Source organism: Cuculus canorus, chromosome 11 (assembly GCF_017976375.1).
Source record: "Cuculus canorus isolate bCucCan1 chromosome 11, bCucCan1.pri, whole genome shotgun sequence".
In the NCBI taxonomy this organism is placed as follows: domain Eukaryota; kingdom Metazoa; phylum Chordata; class Aves; order Cuculiformes; family Cuculidae; genus Cuculus; species Cuculus canorus.
In genome coordinates, this window is record NC_071411.1 from 6,109,716 (window position 1) to 6,128,728 (window position 19,013).

General features: G+C 62.6%; 1 protein-coding gene across 1 annotated transcript in view; it reads left to right on the plus strand.

The window, feature by feature from the left end:
- Positions 1-18,297, plus strand: part of COL7A1 (collagen type VII alpha 1 chain) — a 30,405-nt gene extending 12,108 nt beyond the window's left edge. Inside the window, 68 exon segments of the mRNA XM_054076864.1 lie at positions 80-106; positions 206-238; positions 424-495; positions 598-657; positions 785-820; positions 1,017-1,097; positions 1,241-1,276; positions 1,350-1,394; positions 1,475-1,546; positions 1,704-1,748; positions 1,846-1,872; positions 1,957-1,998; positions 2,945-3,025; positions 3,179-3,214; positions 3,312-3,347; positions 3,433-3,513; positions 3,700-3,735; positions 3,985-4,056; positions 4,201-4,245; positions 4,766-4,870; positions 5,540-5,575; positions 5,748-5,879; positions 6,019-6,228; positions 6,322-6,357; positions 6,528-6,609; positions 6,745-6,812; positions 6,956-7,000; positions 7,146-7,208; positions 7,292-7,336; positions 7,607-7,642; positions 7,943-7,978; positions 8,072-8,116; positions 8,441-8,629; positions 8,719-8,754; positions 8,863-8,943; positions 9,037-9,105; positions 9,214-9,249; positions 9,379-9,420; positions 9,548-9,592; positions 9,733-9,777; positions 9,887-9,922; positions 10,047-10,106; positions 10,247-10,372; positions 10,499-10,570; positions 10,815-10,850; positions 11,093-11,152; positions 11,319-11,363; positions 11,436-11,471; positions 11,609-11,644; positions 11,733-11,789; positions 12,090-12,161; positions 12,381-12,452; positions 12,541-12,576; positions 12,659-12,739; positions 12,827-12,880; positions 13,099-13,152; positions 13,229-13,291; positions 13,380-13,442; positions 13,724-13,840; positions 14,197-14,274; positions 14,354-14,407; positions 14,602-14,650; positions 14,733-14,780; positions 15,202-15,291; positions 15,672-15,755; positions 16,072-16,194; positions 16,903-17,082; positions 17,211-18,297. Coding sequence (XP_053932839.1) covers positions 80-106; positions 206-238; positions 424-495; positions 598-657; positions 785-820; positions 1,017-1,097; positions 1,241-1,276; positions 1,350-1,394; positions 1,475-1,546; positions 1,704-1,748; positions 1,846-1,872; positions 1,957-1,998; positions 2,945-3,025; positions 3,179-3,214; positions 3,312-3,347; positions 3,433-3,513; positions 3,700-3,735; positions 3,985-4,056; positions 4,201-4,245; positions 4,766-4,870; positions 5,540-5,575; positions 5,748-5,879; positions 6,019-6,228; positions 6,322-6,357; positions 6,528-6,609; positions 6,745-6,812; positions 6,956-7,000; positions 7,146-7,208; positions 7,292-7,336; positions 7,607-7,642; positions 7,943-7,978; positions 8,072-8,116; positions 8,441-8,629; positions 8,719-8,754; positions 8,863-8,943; positions 9,037-9,105; positions 9,214-9,249; positions 9,379-9,420; positions 9,548-9,592; positions 9,733-9,777; positions 9,887-9,922; positions 10,047-10,106; positions 10,247-10,372; positions 10,499-10,570; positions 10,815-10,850; positions 11,093-11,152; positions 11,319-11,363; positions 11,436-11,471; positions 11,609-11,644; positions 11,733-11,789; positions 12,090-12,161; positions 12,381-12,452; positions 12,541-12,576; positions 12,659-12,739; positions 12,827-12,880; positions 13,099-13,152; positions 13,229-13,291; positions 13,380-13,442; positions 13,724-13,840; positions 14,197-14,274; positions 14,354-14,407; positions 14,602-14,650; positions 14,733-14,780; positions 15,202-15,291; positions 15,672-15,755; positions 16,072-16,194; positions 16,903-17,082; positions 17,211-17,260 — 4,377 coding nt within the window. The 3' untranslated portion in view covers positions 17,261-18,297.
- The last annotated feature ends 716 nt before the right edge of the window (positions 18,298-19,013 follow it).

Here is a 19,013-nt window from a genome sequence, read left to right on the forward strand (position 1 = left end):
GTGAGGGCAAAGCAGGGTCCTGGATGGTTGGCATGGGCTGCTGGAGAAGTGGCCAGCAATGACTCCCATCTCTCCACAGGGTGATCCAGGAACACCTGGCAAGCCAGTAAGTGATGCTGCCCACTGGGTCCACCTCTGCCTGCCCCAGCACTGTGACAGGGAGCCATGGGCAGCACCAGCATGGTCCCCTCTGCTTCTCCCCCAGGCTCCCATCGTGACTGGTGTTCAAGGAGAGAAGGTAACCCTGTCCCAGCCGTTGTCCCATGGTGCTGCGCAGGCACCCCTTGGGCATGGCCATGGGCTGGAGAAGGGGATCACACAACTGGGCATTAGCCCAAAGTCCCTGGGCCTGGTGGTCCCCTGCTGCAGTGGGGGAAGGGGGGTGGTTTAGGGGGGCTGTTGCTGCTATTTCATCTGCTCTAGGGTGACCGAGGCTCCCCAGGACCAGAAGGACCTCCTGGCGTCAAGGGTGACACAGGAGAAAAAGGTGCTCGCGTGAGTACTGCCTGGGGATGGGGGCACAGGGGGCACAGCACAGCCCCCCTGGGGCTCACGGTGCCTGTGCCATTGCTCCAAGCTGCATCCCTTTGTGTCCAGGGCATCCCTGGTCTGAGCATCCCGGGGCCAGCTGGCCCCAAAGGCGAGCAGGGTGATCGGGTGAGTCTGGGTGCATCCCCGAGGCTGGGGCTGGACAAGTTTTGCTCCAGAGCCACCAGCATGGGATCCCCTGGTGTGGGGTCTCCCTGGTCCCTGGTGACATGTATTCTCTCTCTCCAACAACCAGGGTATCGTTGGTCTCACGGGCAGGAGCGGCCCCAAGGTAACATCACTGCAGGAAGCATCTTTCTATCCATGTGTCTGTCTATCCTTCTTCCATCCAGGCTCTGGAGGGACTGTCCCTGCCGACCATGCCATGATACTGCTCTGGGGAGTGGAGAGTGGTGTGCTGAGCCCTTTCTCCCCCTGGCAGCCTCTGCACGCTCCCCTGACCCACTGCCCCTTCCCTCCCTGCCTAGGGCGACCCCGGGGAGCCAGGGGAGAAGGGTGAGCCCGGCCGAGCGGGTGCCCCAGGACAGACTGGGCTTCGTGGCAAGGAGGTAGTGTGGGGCGAGGAGGGTGGTGGGACTGGGAGCTGTAGAGCCTCATGGCCTTGAGGAGGTGGGGGCGTGGGGCAAGCAGAGAGATGCTGGTGACTTGTGCTTTTCTCCTCCTGGTCGGTGCCTGCTGACCTGTGCTGCAGGGAGAGCGTGGAGAGAAGGGTGACGAAGGCACACCAGTAAGTGAGGAACCCCCCCAGGACCACTGCCTCCCTCCCCACTGCCCCCCACTCACCCCCTCTCTCCCCACAGGGTGAAGCAGGTCTGCCTGGCAAACCCGGAGACAGGGGCCCTCGGGTAAGTGTGGGGCTGGTGGGCACCCCAAAGCCTCGAGGTGGCTGCTGCTGATGCAAACCCTCTGTCTATCCTCCACCCAGGGCCTCCCTGGCTACCGTGGCCCCCCGGGGGAGAAGGGTGACTCAGGGGACCCAGGTCCTGAAGGCAGAAACGTGAGTACCGCCTCGTGTGCACCCACTGCCCCGCAGGCACCCACCACCCCACGCACTTCATTGCCCCACACCCCGGCGGCACCCTCCACCTCATGGGACCCACTGCCCCCTGGCTCCCCATTCCCTTGCTCCCTCATTCCATCTCTCTTTCTTGCAGGGCAGCCCTGGAGCACCAGGGAGCAAGGGTGACCGTGGGGAGCCGGTGAGTGACACGGGGCCACATGCACTCTGGAGCCAGCCCTGCTCTTCCCAGGGTTGTGCCAGCTCCTCCTAACCCACTTCTCTCGCCCTTCTTTCAGGGGCCTCCTGGACCCCCAGGACGAACCGTAAGCTCTACCCCCACCCTTCTCCCTGCCCACAGCCTGGTGCCAGGCTCCATGTGCTCTGACAGCCTCTTCTCTGTCCCACAGGTCGATGTGGGGCTCGGAGGAGTGGGGGAGAAGGGAGAGAAGGTAATGAGTGGGTCCCCTGGGATGCTGGAGGTGGAGTGCGCTGTGCTGTCCCCCGCTGGGTTCTACCTGTGCGCTGCGACCCTGGTGCACCAAGCCCTCCCTGCCCAAATGGCTTTAAATTGGAGGGGGGAAGATTTAAATTAAACATTATGAAGAAATTCTTCATGACGAGGCTGGGGAGGCCCTGGCCCAGGTTGCCCAGAGAACTGTGGCTGCCCCACCCCTGGAGGTGTTCAAGGCCAGGTTGGATGAGGCTTTGAGCAACCTGATCCAGTGGGAAGTGTCCTTGCCCATGGCAGGGGCGTTGGACCTGGATGGTCTCTGAGGTCCCTTCCAACCCAAACCATTCTATGAACCTATGAAAACAGCCCCTGACACTTGAAGCCGATGCGCATCACAGCTGAGAGCCATGTGGGAGCAAAGGCTCTTAGGATCCAGGGGGCACATGGGCTGATGCTCCTGCCCCGTGCTGGGAGGAGGGTGCCAGGGCAGGAGGTCCCTGTAGGGCTGAGGTTCTTGAGGGAGTCAGCATGCTCATGGCTTCCCACCCCCTCAGGGATCCCACAGCAGCACCCTGAGCTCTGGGTGTCCTGATTTTAGGAGCCAGCTCAGGCTCAGGACAGTTCTGGCGACAGGCTGCGCTCTGTGCTGGATGGCACCGGGGTCCCCAGCTGTGGCTCAGCGGGCTCCTGGCTCAGCCGCGCTGCTCATTGCGTTTCTTCTGCATCTACTCTCTGGCCACCCAGGAGCTGTGTTGAGCCCAGCAACCTTTTTTTTTTTTTTTTCCCAGCTTGTGCCTGTATTTTGAGAGCTTTGTTATTATCCCACCCTTAAACCATGCACCAGAAGCAGAGGTGCTCAGCGTGGGCTCTGGCACAGGCTCGGCGCAGGCGCTTGTGTTGATGGCGGGGTAATATCCTCTAAACGCAGTGTCCTTTCCTGGCAGGGGGACCCTGGGGACCCTGGTGAGGATGGTGCGAAGGGTGCCCGGGGTGATGCTGGCTCCCCTGGCCTGCCTGGAGAGAGGGTAGGTGCTGGGTCTCTGGTGAGGGAGGTGGTGGGACAGCAACGTGGGTGATGTTCTGAGGGAGAGCCAAGGTCCTGATGTGCAGGGGACACTGGGTGAGGACCCAGGAACCCCTCCTTTCCCCTCACTGCTGAACGTGTCTCTCTCTTGTAGGGTGTGGAGGGCCTCCGCGGCCCCCCCGGTGCACGGGTGAGTGCCCCCTCCCCACGAGCGTCTGAGTGGGGGTCCATGCCCTGCTTGGCTCTGGTTCAGGGAGACAATGCTCACTCCTCTTCCTGTCCCACAGGGTGACCCTGGGGACCGAGGCCTGCCAGGAGAGAAGGTGAGGGGGCTGGGAGCTTGGGGCTGCCCTGTGGCACCCCAGTCCTGCCCCATGGCTCCAGCTGTCCTGCTCTACTCTCTTACAGGGGGACCGTGGCCCACCAGGGCTGGATGGCCGCAACGGGCTGGAAGGCAAACCTGGCTCCCCAGGTCCCACCGGGCTGCGGGTGAGCATGGTCCAAAGTGGGAGACACAGCTGTCTCCACGCACCACGAGTGGGAGCTGCGGGATGGAGGGATGATGGGGCAGGAGGAACCACTCCCAAGACACCCTCTGCTCCGGGCTGAGGATGCTCATGGGGAGCCCCTGGCAGGGTGAGGGTGTCCGTATTCTCACCTCCTTCTTATCTGCAGGGGGACCCAGGGAAGCAGGGGGATCCTGGCCGGGATGTAAGTACCTCTGGAGAGGGCAGCTTTGGGTTGTGCTCCTGGTGGGGCCATTGTGCTTGCAAGGGATCAATGTCCTGTCCCATGCTCCCTGGCCCAGGGCAGCGCAGCGGGAATGTTCCCCGCTCCCAGCAGGGTGCCACTGTCCCCCACCCCCAGCAGGGTGCCACTGTCCCAGTCCTGCTCCCTTCTCCCAGACTGGGGAAAGAGGTGCCGTGCTGCCCTGTGCTCTCCTGTCTCCTTTCTCTACAGGGGCTGCCGGGGCTGCGTGGGGAGCAGGGACTGCCTGGTCCCGTGGGCCCCCTGGGACCGCCTGGCATCCCCGTAAGTACCAGCTACCTTGCACCCCAGGGATACATCCTGCCTGCTCTGCCTGTCAGGGCTCACCCAGTGCCCAGCTCCTCCTTCCCTGCTGCTGGTGCCGGGGGGAGCATTGCAGGGGCTCTCACTGCTTTGATTTCCTCCCAGGGTAAACCCGGCAACGATGGCAAACCTGGCCTCAGTGGCAAGAATGTGAGTAGACGGCACAAAGCTTGGTTTTGGGGCTCACCCGGGGGTCCTGAGGGCCACTGATCCCACTGCAGCATGAAGGCAAGGGCGGATGTGGCAAAGAGCACCTGCACTCCGAGCTGTGCCCCTAGTGCCTGTCCCCATCCCTTGCGGTGCCCATGCTGGGGTGGTTGAGTCAGGTACTGACTGGCAACCTGTGTCCGCAGGGAGAAGATGGGACACCAGGAGAGGATGGGAGAAAGGTAAGGAGCTGAACCCCGGGTGGTCCCTGCATGGTCCCCACACACCTGGTGCTTTCTCCCTGCCTGAGTCCAGTAGCACCATTCTGGGCCATGTGGATGGGGCAGCATCCCTCTCACTCTATTCCCTCCTGGTTAGGGAGACAAAGGTGACACAGGACCCCCTGGCAGAGATGTGAGTACCTCCCCGCAGAGGAGCCTGGTGATTGGGGTGCTGAGAACGTGCATCCACCGGGAACAGCCCTGGGCACCGTGTGCTGGGACTGATACTGCTCTTTCGGCAGGGCCGCAGCGGTGCCAAGGGCGAGCAGGGGGACAGGGGCGTGCCAGGACCCCTCGGTCCCCCTGGCCTCCCTGGTGTCCCAGGGCTGGTTGGCCCCCCAGGCCAGGTATGTAGTCCTTGAACCCATGGTGCCACCCAGCACCAGACTCTGGAGTCTGCACTGTTGTGGGGCGGGTAGGAACCCTGTGTCCATGGGTGCCAGGCACCATTGTGTCCCTTCTGCATCTTCCAGGGCTCACCAGGCCCCCGTGGGGTGACTGGACCAAAGGTAGGTGTGCTCCTGCCCCCAAGGCAAAGATCTGAGGGACCCTGTGCCAGAGGGGACGAGTCCTTGGTGGGACTCCCTGCCCCAAACTCTTCCCCTCCTTGATATCTTTGCTGTGTTTCAGGGGGATCCAGGGGAGCCTGGACTGCGAGGGGAGCCAGTGAGTACCCAGCACTGAGCCTGACAAGCTGCAAGCATGCCTGGGTGATGGCAACCACAGCCTCTGCTCAAGCAGCACCAGCAGTATTAGCTCTGAAATCTACTGAGGGCAGCATCAGCACTGCTCACCTCACCTCCCACACCTCTGCACTTCTTTTCTTTCTGTCTTTCTCTGCAAACCTAGGGGCGACCTGGTGACCCTGGAGCACGTGGAGACCCTGGGAGTGCAGTGGTGAGTCCTTTGCAAACTGCTGGGCTGGAATGTCAGCCCTGGGCTACAGAGGACCCTCCACAGCCCCCATGGTGGAGGGAGGCCAGCACCTGCTTTGGTTTTAATGCTTTTTATTGCAGAGCATTGAGCGTAGCCTGGAAGCACTTGGCATCAAGGTACGTAGTCCCTGGCTGTCGATCTGGGGGCTGTTCCTGCCACATGGCACCAGGAGGGGTGATGCAGGAGGTGGTGGGACACTCAAGCGACGTGGGATGGGTTGGCAGGGCCATGGGGAGCTGGGGCTGGGTTGCACAGCCCCCCTGACTGTGACTTTTTCCTCCCTCCCAGATTTCATCCCTGAAGGAGCTCACAGGTGCCTATGACGGAAGCTCGGATTCATTTCTGCCGGTGTCTGAGCGGCTGCGGGGCCAGAAGGGCAGTCGGGGGGAGCCAGGAGAGAGGGGGCCCCCAGGCCGAGAGGTGAGTGTAGCTGGGCTTGATGCCATGGCCAAACACTTGCCTTGCTCTCACCCTACCCGGGCTGGGGTCCATGCGGCTGGCTCAGCCCTGGGTTGCTCGAGGAGGGCTGACACCCAGCGCATGGTATTATGTTTTGCAGGGCTCCTTAGGCTTCCCTGGCGAGCGAGGACCCAAAGGTGACAAAGGGGACCCAGGCGCCCCTGGTCCCCAGGGTCCCATGGGCCGTGCCGTGGGCGAGCGGGGTCCCGAGGGGCCGCCTGGGCAGCCCGGGGAGCCTGGCAAGCCGGGCATCCCCGGCGTGCCAGGTCGGGCCGGGGAGCTGGGGGAGGCTGGGCGGCCCGGCGAGAAGGTGAGTGTGTGCAGAGGCGTGGGCTGAGGGCAGGGGGACCTGGCCCAGGGGCTTGGGGACAGCCCCGTGATGGCCACCCCATTGTTTTCCCAGGGCGACCGGGGCGAGAAGGGTGACCGGGGTGAGCAGGTGAGATAGGCACTTCTACCCCCCATGCTGTGCACGTCTTGGGAGGATGGAGCGCTCGCTGGGCATCACTTTGCCCCCAGTAGGGGCGAGATGTGGCCATACTGGGATGGCTCTGCTCCCCCATGCCCTTCTGTCCCTTTGATGCTCAACCTGTTTTTCTCCCCATCCAGGGCAGGGATGGCTTGCCCGGCCTCCCGGGGGCCCCAGGGCCCAAGGTAGGTGATGGCAGCTGCTGGGGACCATCCCCAGGTGGTGCTAGCCTGCATCTCTGGGGATGGGTGGCCACATCCAGTCCCCTGGCATGGGGACTCAGGGAGGGCTGTGCCCCTGGGGGGCCACATTGAGGTCTCCTGGGCAGAGCCGTGATTGCATCGTGTCCACAGGCAGATGTGGTGGAGGGCAGCCTGATGGGCTTGCCCGGCGAACGCGGCCCTACCGGACCCAAGGGAGCAAAGGTGCGTGGCTGGGCCGAAAGGAACAGGGCAGCCAAGGCAACCAAGCTAGGGACAATAGGATGAATTGGGCTGGGACTGAGGATGATAGCAGGGCAAGTGTCCCCAAGTGGAGGCTGATGGCATCTGTCTTCTCCGCGACACAGGGCGAGGCAGGAGCTGAGGGCGAGCGGGGACCCAAAGGAGATAAGGTCTGCGGTCGTAAGTCTCCCACTGCCAAGGGGGCAGCCCCATGGAGCAAAGCCCCAGGCAGGGGCACTGCTGGGGGCACCCTTCTGGGGGTCAGCAAGGATGGGAAGTCCCTGCCTGTCCTACAAGGTCCTGTCCCCACTGCAGGGTGAAGGAGGGCCGCGGGGTGAGCGAGGGGAGCCTGGTGAGAAGGGCAGGGACGGTGCCCCGGTGAGTACCACACTGTGCCCTTTGCCTGGCACAGACCCCATCCCCCAACCTGGCACTGACCCCATCCCCATCTCTTGCTCCAGGGCCTCCCGGGTGAGAGAGGGCTGACTGGCCCCGAGGGGAAGCCGGTGAGTGGCGACATGGTGGCAGGGGTTGGGCTGGTACGGGGGGAAGGTCCTGTGGTCCTGCACCAGCTACCACTGGCATCAGTAGGAGTGTTGACATCTCCTTCAGCTCCTTCCCCACTGCACCAGGCTTGGCAGGTCCTTAGAGGACCTCCTGTCCACGTGCTGTGAGTACCCTGGGCTGGGTACCACATGCCAGGAGCCCCGGGCACCCTCAGGCAGGGCTGCTTGGGGGTTCCTGCTCACCCACTGGCTCTGACATGTTCTTTGCAGGGCTTGCCAGGCTTTCCTGGCGTGCTGGGACGTCCGGTAGGTGTCTGTGTCCCCCCCATGTTACTGTGCCCCCCACATTACTGTGCCCCCCACCTCAGTGCACTATCAGGAGCTCCTGACCGCAGGCGCTGGGTGAAGCCATAGGGGCTACCCTTATGTCTGTGTGGGTGCTTGGCCACAAGTGTCTTGCTAGGAGCTGGCCAGGCTTGTCCTCGCTTTGTGTGGGTGCTTTCCAGAGCTGCTGGCACTTTCTGGATCTCCTCTCCCAGGGGACACCCCATGCACCCACAGGGGAAAACCCATCCCTGCAGTGACCCTGTCTCTTCCTCCTTTCAGGGCAGCCAGGGAGACCCAGGACCACCAGGACCTCCGGTAAGAAGCCTGGGATTCCCCCAGGGAGCAGGGTGAGGTGGCAGTGCCACCAGCAAGCACCACCCCAACATCATGTCTCCTTGTCCCCTGCAGGGCAGTGCTGGCCCACCGGGGACCCAGGGCCCAACTGGCACCAAGGTACAGCATCGACATTTGCATCTGTGTTGACATCACCACGTCCAGCTTGGCAGAGGAAAGCAGTGCCTTGCCAGATTTGGGGGTTTTGAAGGAGGGCCACGTTTTGGGATGTTTGGGGCTGAAGGGCAGGACATTTTGGGCTGTACCCTCTCCCAGATCCAGCTGGACCTGGAGAATAGTCCTGCAGCAGGCACTGGGATGTAGCCATGACTCTGGTTGACGGTGGCTCATGGTGGTGGGACTGACACAAGCTCTCTTTTCGCAGGGCGATCCGGGGGAGCCTGGCTCCAGCATCCGGGTGAGCACCCACACACTCCACTCCAGCACCTGCCTGGCCCCCCAGAACCAGCTGCCCCTGCTGCCACACTCCTCCCCGCGGGTGCAGCCGAGGTCCCAGCTGTGCCAGGGCAGCATGCCATTCCCTCTCTGATGTTGCTGCTTCTATTGCAGGGCCTGCCCGGTCCCCAGGGCAGCATGGGGTTGCCTGGCCCCTGCGGCCCTCCTGGCCCCGCGGTAGGTGTTTGCAGCACTCCCCATCCTACCTTTTGGCCATTCCTGGTGTCCAGGCAGCCACTTTATTTCTGCTCCTGTCTCCCTTGCAGGGCCCACCGGGTGTTCCCGGGCTGCCAGGACAAGTGGTGAGTGTGTCGCGCCCCTCCTGCCCGGCTGCCTGCAGTGCGGGGTGCTCAGCTGCTCGAGGCGGTTGAGGGACCCCCACACCCCAGCCCCGCTCTCACCTCCTGCAGGGGGAGAGCGGAAAGCCAGGCGTGCCGGGCAGGGATGGCGTGCCAGGGAAGGACGGTGAGGCAGGGATGCCCGGGAAGGTGGTACGTTGCTCCTCATTCCATCCCATCCCAGGGGGATCCCCATGGGGCTCAGCCCAGGGCATCCTCAGCTGAGGGCTGTGCTGCTTGTGGCAGGGCATGCCGGGACCCTCTGGCCCTGCCGGTCCCAAGGGAGAGCCAGGGGACACTGGAGCCCCCGGGCAGGTGAGTGCAGAGCTGCCAAGGGACCTTCCTGGGCGTTCCCAGGCTGGGATGAGGGGGAGCATCCTTGTGCAGCCCTGCTCATCTGCCTCTCTCTCCCCCATATCCCAGGCCATCGCTGGTCCTCCTGGTGCCAAAGGCGAGAAGGTAAGGAGGTGGGGTGCAAGGTAGTGGGACCCCAACCCCTGGGTGCTGCCCAAGCCCCCGGGGCAGGCAGGGGTCTGCAGGGCACTGTGCCCACTGCGGGCATGTCTGAACACCTGCATGTCGCTGCAGGGCGAGCCGGCGCTGCTTGGGGATGGGCTGCTGGGAGAACCCGTGAGTTGGCCCCATGAGACTTGTCCCACCTTTAACCTCGTTCCCTGTCCCCTCTCCTTGCCTTGGTGGGTGCAGAGCCAGCCCTGTGGCCATCCTTGTCCCCTCACACTGCTCTCCTCCCTGGCAGGGCTCCAAGGGTGACCGTGGCTTGCCTGGCCCCAAGGGTGACAAGGTGAGCGCTGTGTGGGGAGCTGGTGATGAGGGGGCCGTGAGCTCCCCTTCTGCCTGGCCACAGCTGAAGGGTCCCTCTGTGGTTGCTCCCCGCTATGCATCATTGTGTGTTCCTTCTTTTTACCTGTTTTCCCATGCCAGGGGGAGCCAGGAGGATTTGGGGAACCGGGAGATCCTGGGGAAGATGTGAGTAGGAGGCACATGGCGGGACTGGGGTGTGGACACTGGGGACAGTGGATGTTGTGTCCCTGCCACTCACTGCCCACCTCTTCCTGGTGCCTTGCTGTCTTCTCAGGGAGCCAAGGGGTCCTCTGGAGCTAAAGGGGAGAAGGTAAGTGTCCCCTGGTCCCAGCAGTGTTCCCCAAGCCTAAGGGGCTGTTCTGGGTGGCACGGTGCCGCCGGCACCCTTGTGCCCACCCGCCATGAGGCACGGTGCATGCTCTGCCGCTACACAGGGATCGCCAGGTGTTGGTGTGCGGGGACCGCCTGGACAGGATGGGCCTCCAGGCTTGAAGGTAACCCCTGCGTCCCTCTGTGCCTCTGGCTCTTGACCTGTGCCCAGTGCCTGGATTCTGCCCCAGCTTGGCTGGCTAAGGGAAAAGCATGCTCCTGGGTGCTGTTTACCTGGGCTTCATCTTCCTCCTCACTGCTTTAGGGTGACCTCGGCTTGCCAGGACCACCAGGACCTCCAGGCTTAGCAGGCATCGCTGGGACACCAGGGCAGCCTGGCCTCAGAGGAGACAATGGGCAGCCTGGCCCACCAGGTCCACCAGGAGAGAGGGTAAAGGCTATGGCCATAGCTCACGTTTGCTGGTCTGCGACCTTTGGGCAGTACCAGTGGGGTCCCTGCAAGCCCCATGGATTCCTGGACGTGGTCCCTGCCTGCTCACTGGTATTTCCCTGCCAGGGTTTGATCGGCTTTCCCGGGAGAGATGGCACTCCTGGACCACCAGGACCCGTGGGGCCACCAGGGCCAGCCGTGAGTACAGGGCTCCAGTGCCACAGCATCCCTGGGGGTGCAGGCTGTGCCCCGGCTCCCCCACCAACCTGGGCAGGGTGATGGGAATGCATCCTGCACCTTCCTGACCCCAGACTCTGGCGCTGGGCATTGCTGGGGCCTCCAGCATGGGACAGGAGCAGCTGTGGAAGCCTCAGGGATACTTTGTGGGGTGCTTGGCATCACCTTCCTCCTGTGGCTTGCTCACCCCTCTTCTTTCTTTTAGGGCATTCAAGGGGCTTCTGGCCTGAAGGGTGACAAGGTAGGACAGGGGCAGCCCTATAACATGAGGGATTTGGGGCTGCCCCTCTTGTGGGGTGTCGCTGCTGAAGCCACCCCCTGGGCGATACTGAAGCCACTCTGGATGGTGGCACACGGGAGCCTAGTCTGTGCTGGGCATGCAGGACAGCGGGAGTCAGCAGGGGCATCAGGGGGGACATGGCATGGCTGGGAGGAGCGGTGGGCAGCAAGGACACTGATGAGCTCTTGCCTTTCCCCTGGCAGGGTGCCCCAGGGGCCGGGCTGCCAGGAGCCAGAGGCGAGCGTGGAGACCCAGGGCCACGGGTAGGTACCACCCTGGACCCCCTGCATCCTCCCCCTGTGTCCCCACCACGAGGGACAGGAAATCCCATGATCCAGCTTTGTAGGGACAGCGAGCCTGGCCCCGGGGTGGGGTGACACAGGGGGACCCCATCCTAGACCCCCTACTCACATCCCTTTCTTCTCATAGGGTGAAGATGGACGCCCAGGGCCAGAAGGGGATCGGGGACCTGCGGTAAATACTCGCCTCCCCAGCTGCAGCCCCAGCTGAGACCTTCCCTGACCACCCATCTCCTCTCTCCCACAGGGCTTGCCTGGGATCCGTGGGGAGCGTGGGGACAAGGTAGGGGACTTTAGGGGCTGGAGAGCTGGGGAGTTGTATGATGCACCTCCAGGGGCAGGGGTAAGGGTCCCCAGGGAGGCATTGCCACTCCCTGTGGTGCATCCTGGCACGATCTCACCATCTCCTCTTCCTCGCAGGGAGACATTGGACTCCCAGGGCCCAAAGGAGATAAAGTGAGTCCTCAGGATGGGAGGCAGTGGGAGGGCGGGCAGCAACACTATCCCCCTTGCTCACCTCCACCTCTCTCCTTTCCATGTGCAGGGTGATACTGTGGTGGTGGAGGGGCCTGCTGGAGCACGGGGCAGCAAAGGGGAGCCGGTAAGAGCTGTCCCCATCCCCCTGCCCCCGTCTGTGTAATCCCTCTTGCCCTGATGGGCAGGGACCCTCCTGTGCTTCCCACCTCCCCAGGGTCCTGCTTGCCCTACACATGGCACAGGGCAGCTTGCAGCCCCGGGGACTTGATCCCGCACCCCCACCTCCCAGGCAGTACAGGACAGCCCCCCCTTGCCTGCCAGGAGAACTGGGAGGGCTTCGCACTGCTGAGGGACCCTGACTCGCAGAGCACATCATCCTCTCTCCTTTGTCTCCCTGATTCCTCCCTGTGTTTCCCCTTTGCAGGGCGACCGTGGTCTGAAGGGCATGGAAGGGGACAAGGGTGACAAGGGGGAGCAAGGCATGCCCGGAGAGAAGGTACGGGGCTGGAAGGGCTTGTGGCTCAGGGCTGCTGGGTTGGGGACCACTGAGGGTTGCAGCAGGACAATGGATGGAGGGACTGGGGCATGGTGGCATCCCTGTGCCCCACACATAGTGCTTGGCACTCCAGCAGAGCCAGCCTTGGAGGCCACCATGGCCATGCCATTGCTGGAGCTCTCCCTCCTGCTCTGTGTTGATCTGTGTTTCTGCTTGCAGGGGATGAGGGGTGAGCATGGCGAGAAGGGCTCTGCAGGCTTCCCTGGAGCACGTGGCCCTGGCGGACAGAAGGTGAGGGGCAGGTCACACGCAGCTTCTGGAGGGTGCTGGGGACACTGTACCCCTTGCCAGCCCTGATCCATGTCATTGCCTTCCGCAGGGAGAGGTCGGAGCATCAGGAGAGCCTGGTGAGCCGGTGAGGAGCTGTGTCTTGGTGCTGCTGTCACCCCTTTATTGGCCAAGAGCAGACCCTCATCACACTGTGTGCTTTCCCACAGGGCCAACCCGGCCGTGATGGGATCCCTGGAGCCCGGGGAGAGAAGGGGGACATGGGACCCCTGGGCATGCGTGGCCCCAAGGTGGGTTGGTCTCTGCCTGCCAGTGCGCTCCCAGCCAGGGCCCTCACCAGCTCGGCCTGGAGCTGACTCCCCTCCTCATCCTCACAGGGTGACCGGGGCATGAAAGGCGCCTGTGGCCTCGATGGGGACAAGGGCGAGAAGGTGAGTGGGTGCCTGTGGGGTGCCGCAGGAGCCTGGATGTTGCCTGGAGGCTGCTGCCCTTTGGATCCCCTCCGCCAGCCAGTGGGAGCAGGGAGATGGCTGAGGCCAGACCTCGGCCCCACAGCAGGGGCACGGGGTCCCCTCCTCTGCCCGCAGCTTGGGGCTGAGCACTGCGGGGTGCAGGACTGACCTCCTTGCCTCTCTCCTGCCCACTGTAGGGAGAGCCGGGGATCCCAGGGCGCTCGGGGCTGCCAGGGAGGAAAGGCGAGCCGGTAAGCACTGCGCTGGTGCCGGGGTGGGTTGGCGATGCTTGGCTGCTGGCTGACAGGTGGCTGCTTTGTTCCCCAGGGAGAGCTGGGTCTGTCTGGACCACCGGGCATCCCTGGGAAGGAGGGGCTCATGGGACCCAAGGTAGGTCAAGGCAGTGCTGGGAAAAGCTGTGCTGGCACTTGAGCACCCTGCTGCCTGCCCCACACTGCCCACCCCTTCCTCTTCGCAGGGTGACCGAGGATTTGACGGGCAGCAGGGAGCCAAAGGAGACCAAGGGGAGAAAGGAGACCGGGTGAGTGGGCTGGAAAGGGAAGCATTGCTCCACGTTGCTTTTCCTAGGGTCTCGCCTTGGTCTGAAGAACATCAGAGCCCAGTGCTGCCAGAAGACCCATCCAGCATTGCTCTAAATTATGTCACTAAGCTATGAGTGATGACAAATCCCCACTCTTTACAACAAGGCACTGGTGCTGATGCTTTGGGTCTGCCCAGCTGTGGGGTCGGAGGATGCCCATGGTACCTGCTCTAGGCCAGGGCGTTCTGGCACCCCTAGCCTCACCCTCCGCTCTCCTGCAGGGCGCTCCTGGTGTTATCGGTAGCCCTGGTCCCCGGGGCAGTGATGGTGCTCCTGGTCCCCCTGGACCTCCAGGAAGTGTTGGCCCACGAGGTCCTGAAGGCATGCAGGGCCAGAAGGTGAGTCCCCACTGCAGGTGGCTGGTCCCCTTCTGGGTGCTGTGATGGGATGAGGGCCCCTTCACCAGAGAGCATGAGAGGCTGGTGGCATCAGGAGCTGCATCCCAGCTCTGTCTGCCAGCTCGCTGGTTTTGTGGTCCTCCCTTTTGCCCCCTTGCACTGGGGATGGGAGCTTGGGAGGTTGAGACCCTGCTTGTCCCGGGGCTGGGCTGGAAATGTCCCTGTTCCCATCCCCGCCTGTGCAGGTGACCCTGGCATGCTGGGATGGGAAGAGCAGTACATCCGTGGTACTGAGGGAGGGCAGAGAGGCTCCTGAGCTGCCTGCCAGACCCTGAGCACATACCTGATCTTTGCAGGGGGAGAGAGGCCCCCCTGGACAGTCAGTGCTGGGGGCCCGTGGCGTGCCCGGAATCCCTGGTGAGAGAGGAGAGCAGGTGGGTGAGCAGGTGCTCGGCCACGAGTGGGTGAGCCCCAGCCGGGGCAGCCTCCCACCTCCGATCTCCTTGTCCCTAGGGCAGTCCCGGCACACAGGGGCTCCGTGGGGAGAAAGGGGAGCCGGGCATGACGGTAAGGAGCCAGGCAGGTGCTGGCACGGGCTTGTGGCACTCTGGGTGAGATGGGGTGCTGGATCTATTCCTCTGCCACTGGGAGGGGTTTCCCTCACCTCTGGGTTCTGCTCTGGCACGTGGGCCTGGTGAAAGGGTTTTTCCTCCTCTCTAATTGTACCATCCCTGTCCTTCACCCCTCCATGTGCCCAACAGGAGGAGGAGATCCGCGCCTTCGTTAGGCAGGAGATGAACCAGCACTGTGGTGAGCATCCCCACTGCACTGCCCCAGAGCTGGGGCGTTGGTCCCCTGTTGCCCCTGACCCCTTCCATCATCTCTCCTGCAGCCTGCGGCGGCCACTTCCCACGGCGTCAGGATCCACGTGAGCACTCAGGTTGTGGCTTTCCCTTCCTACACCTCTGCCCTGTGCTTGTGGTTCCAAAAGGGTCCCAGCACCCATGTGTGCTGCTGCTTTTGGTGGGGCTGAAAGGCAGCTGTGACCCTCTGGGACATCCCTGAACCCCCTTTGGTCAGGGCTGACATCAGCATGGGACCATGCCCATGGAGGAGGGTTGGACCATGGCAGAAGCAGGGATCTCCAGGGGCAGTTGGTTCAGGATGGTGCCAGTGGGGTCCAGGCACTGCCCGATTGAGAAGGGATGAGGGGGACTATGCCCCACCCATGCTTGGGCGCCACATCTAGGGCAAGCGAGCTTGCAGGGCTAGGACTGCTGGAGAGAAGGGTGAGCTGGAGGACTGGGATGGAGGGACAGGCAAAGAGTTGGCTGGAATGAGGTGGGTGCTTTCTCTCCAAGGAGGCTGGGGTGCTCAGGCCAGGAGCAGCCTCCACTCTACCCAGGGAGGAGGAAGAATTGTCCGCCAGGAGAGGGACCACCGCCAAACAGGTGATGGAGAGCCCCCATGACCCACAGAATCTGGCCCTGTGGGCGTATGTGCCTCCCCATCCCCATCATTATCATCCCCATCATCATCATTCCCATCCTGCTGGGCTTCCAGCAGGCGCTTTCTTGCTGGGCAGCGGCTTCTCCTGCCTGTCTCTGCTCTGGGAGCCCCTGGCAGCCCTAGACTGTGGTGCAGGAGAGGAGGAGGTGTCCCAGGTCTTCCCTCCCTGGTCATGTACCCACGCAGGCTGCAGCAGTGCCAGAGCAGTGCTGGGCTGCTCCACACCTGCAAGGGGTGGCTTCCCCTTGGGAGGTGGAGGAGAAGCGCCCCAGGCTCCCTTACCTCCTCCCTGATGCCTGTGCCACATCCTTCTCCCTCGCAGGGCCCTTCCCCACCCAGCCATTCCCTGCTGGCAGCGCTCAGGCAGTCCCAGTGCTCAAGTTGTCACATACTGAGGAAGAGGAGGGTGAGTGTCATCCCTGTGCTTTTAGTCCCTGTCCCCCTTTTCCCCTTCTCTGTGTGTGTGGCCGGTCATGTCCCGGCCCTCAACACACAGGCACTGATCATCCATCAGTGGCCAAGCTGCCTGACCCGGGGGATTTAATTAAAGAGTGGGAGAAGAGGGGGCAGCAGGGAGGGAGTGTGTGTGCATACATGTGTGTGTGTGTGCAAGTGTGCACAGGTGTGTTCTGTGTGTGTGCAGGCATGTGCAGAGCTGGGGCTTGGGGGGAGCAAGATGGAGAGGAAGGCAAAGGCTGTTCATGCCCAGCACTGTCTTTCAGGGCAGGACAGACAGGTCATGCTCAACACTGATGACCTCGAGTATGACAGCGTGTATGCAGAGGAGGAGGAGGACTACGATGAGGTCCCAGAGATGGACAGCTTAGAGCAGCCCACAGTGGGTGGTGAGCTTCCATGTGCCTGCCTGGGACCAAGGATGGAGCAGCTGGGGGCAACTGCTGCGCTGCCCAGGCTTTGTTGGGGCAGTGTCTCCACATCCTGTCTGTCAGCAGTCCCTGTACCCTCCAGCTGGGGGAATTTGGGATTTGCAGCCCTCTGGCTGTGGGGATTTGGGATTTGCAGCCCTCTCACTGGCACCTAGGCGGGATGCACCATGCTGTGCATGCTATGTACACTCTGTTCTCCTCACTGAACCCGTCACCATCAGTGATAGGTGGTTTGCTCAGCCAGTGGGACCTGCTGCCCCTCGCAGGTTTCCTGTGCTCCTGGTAATGAGCTGCAGGAGGGGATCCCAAAACCTCCAGGGGAGCAGGGAAGCCCTGGTGGCAGCAGCAGCAGCAGCAGCATGCAGACGGTCCCTTCAAAGGCACCCTGTGGCTGTCATGTCCCTATGCTACCTCCTTCTCAGCTCTCTCTCCAGCATTTGCTGGGAACTGCCCCTGGGAGAGGGCTTGCTCAGAGCAGTCTTCTGGCCTCATGCCCCACCCTTGGGTAGGGCATGGAGATGTCCCCTCCAGCCAAACCCTGCCTGTGCTCCAGCCAGGAGCCTTCTTCTGTGGTTTCTTCTCCTCTGCCAAGTGGGTCTGGCTGCTTCCATGCCCGGGGTGCTGCTGGCTCCTGCCTGCCCTCACCATCGCCGTTTGTCCCCGCAGCGGATTCCTGCAGCCTGCCGCTGGATGAGGGGGACTGCCAGCGCTACACGCTGCGCTGGTACTACAACCAAAGAGTCACCGAGTGCCGGCCCTTCGTCTACAGCGGCTGTCGGGGCAACTTCAACCGCTTCGACAGCAAGGAGGAGTGCGAGTGGCACTGTAGGCGGTACCCAGCAGCAGGTAGGCACGGTGCCGCACGCCCACTGGCACTGGCAGCATCCCACCTGGTGCCGTGGGCTCGGCCAATGCAGAGCTGGGGGGACAGTGCTGGTCCCCCACCTCAGATGCCACCTCTCTTCTCTCTGCAGGTGCCCGCAGTGTTGGTGGCAGCGAGGAGGGAGGGCAGCCGAACACGTAGGCACAGACAGTGTCTCGGCAGGCAGGCCTGCCTGGCAGTGGGGCCCCACTGCTGCCCCAGCCAGGGCTGGGCTGCCCGCGGTAGCAGGGACGACATGCCCACCTGGCAGGAACCTGGTGCTATTTCTAACATGTCTTTTTGCTGCTCATGGGTTTTTCCTTTCATGTCAGTTTTATTGTCCGTTAAGGTGAAATCTATATCAAATGAGAATCCACACCCCCTCCAAGGCTCTTAAAACTCTTTCACAGCTAGAGTTTTCCTGGGCTGTTCCCAGTTTGATCTTTAACTTATTTGCTGCCAAGGGGATGGCTCTTGGCACCACACCTCCTCTCCAGCAGCCTGGGAGTGGAGCTGGGACTTGGCATGATTTACCTCCCATTCCTTCATCTAATGCACTTGCTTCCTTCCCTGCCCCACCCTGGGTCTCCAACCGGTCCCTGCTCCCCACTCTCTGCTGGGGGAGGTTGCCTGCATGCCTGGGCCAGCCAGTGCCTCCCTGCAGCATCCCTCATCCCCACCCTGCAACCAGCTCCATCTGAATAAATTTCACCTTAACCTCAACCAGGACCAAACCAGGGCCCTTTTGTGGCTGCAATGGTTTGGCAAAGAGCTGCAGGAGGGCTGGAGGCTTTCTCTGTGTGCTGCACTCCAGGTCAAACGCCTGCCAGCAGCGCGTCTGTCTTTAATCCAGGGGTGCTCCCCTGCGCTCCCTGACTCAACGGGGAAACCCTGAGGATGGTGCTATGTTAGAGGAGGTTCCTGCTCTCCTACGCTCACTCTCAAAGGCTTCATGAAAGTGATGTCAGCTCACAGAGGTCTGCAGCCCCTGCTTCCCTACAGCTCCAGGGCTGAGTGTGAACGTGCTCCCCAATGCCTCAGAGCCCGGGGGGCTGTGGGGCTGCTGGGTGGGCTTTCTGGTACCCGTATCTACCGCTGCTCTGTGTGTATATCTGTATACAGCGAATGTATATGTGTACCAATGCAGGGGGGACTGTGATATTAAAGCTGCGCTCACGGGGAGATGCTGCCCTTCTTGCTGCGCCACCAGAGATGCCTGTGGAGCGTGGGGCCAGCTCTTGAGCCAAGAGTGATGCCCTTCCCAACTGCTCATTGCCAACAGCGCTGACTGGGAGTCCTTATCCTCCCGGGGATCCCGGTGCCCCATCCCTGTGCCCAACACATGGCCAGTTGACGCAAGCCAGGCCATGACCCCCTGGCGAGGCAGTGACGTGTCAGCACGCGAGGCTGCGGTGCTGTGTGATGCACTGGGTGAATCAGTGCCGCCGGCTAATTTTGGCTACAATGACAAGCTGTGGGGGTGAGTTCCTGGCTGCTTCCGCGAGGAGGAACAGAGCTGGTGTTATTTCCTCTGCCTGCTGCCACTGGAGAGGCTGGCATGGCATGGGGCACCCTGTGGCCACAGGGTAGGCAAGACCCGCAGTGGTCTGAGCCCTGGCTTCTTGCCCTGGCAGCCCTCCAGGCTGAGCTCCAACAAACTCATCTCACACAGGTACCTGCCTGGCCTGGGAGAGCCCCTAAGTGCTCCTACAGCCTCTAAGGAGGGAACGTTGGGTCAAAACCCTTCTGTGTGGGTCTCACCCCACAACGATGCAGGCTGCTACCCACAGCAGGCGGCTGTTGGAGGGGCTGGGCCAGGCTGGACTGGTGCAGGTGGGCTGCAATCCAGTGGTGTCCTGGTTGAACTGGTTAAAAGTGGGCTGCAAACCAGTGGTGTCCTGGTTGAACTGGTTAA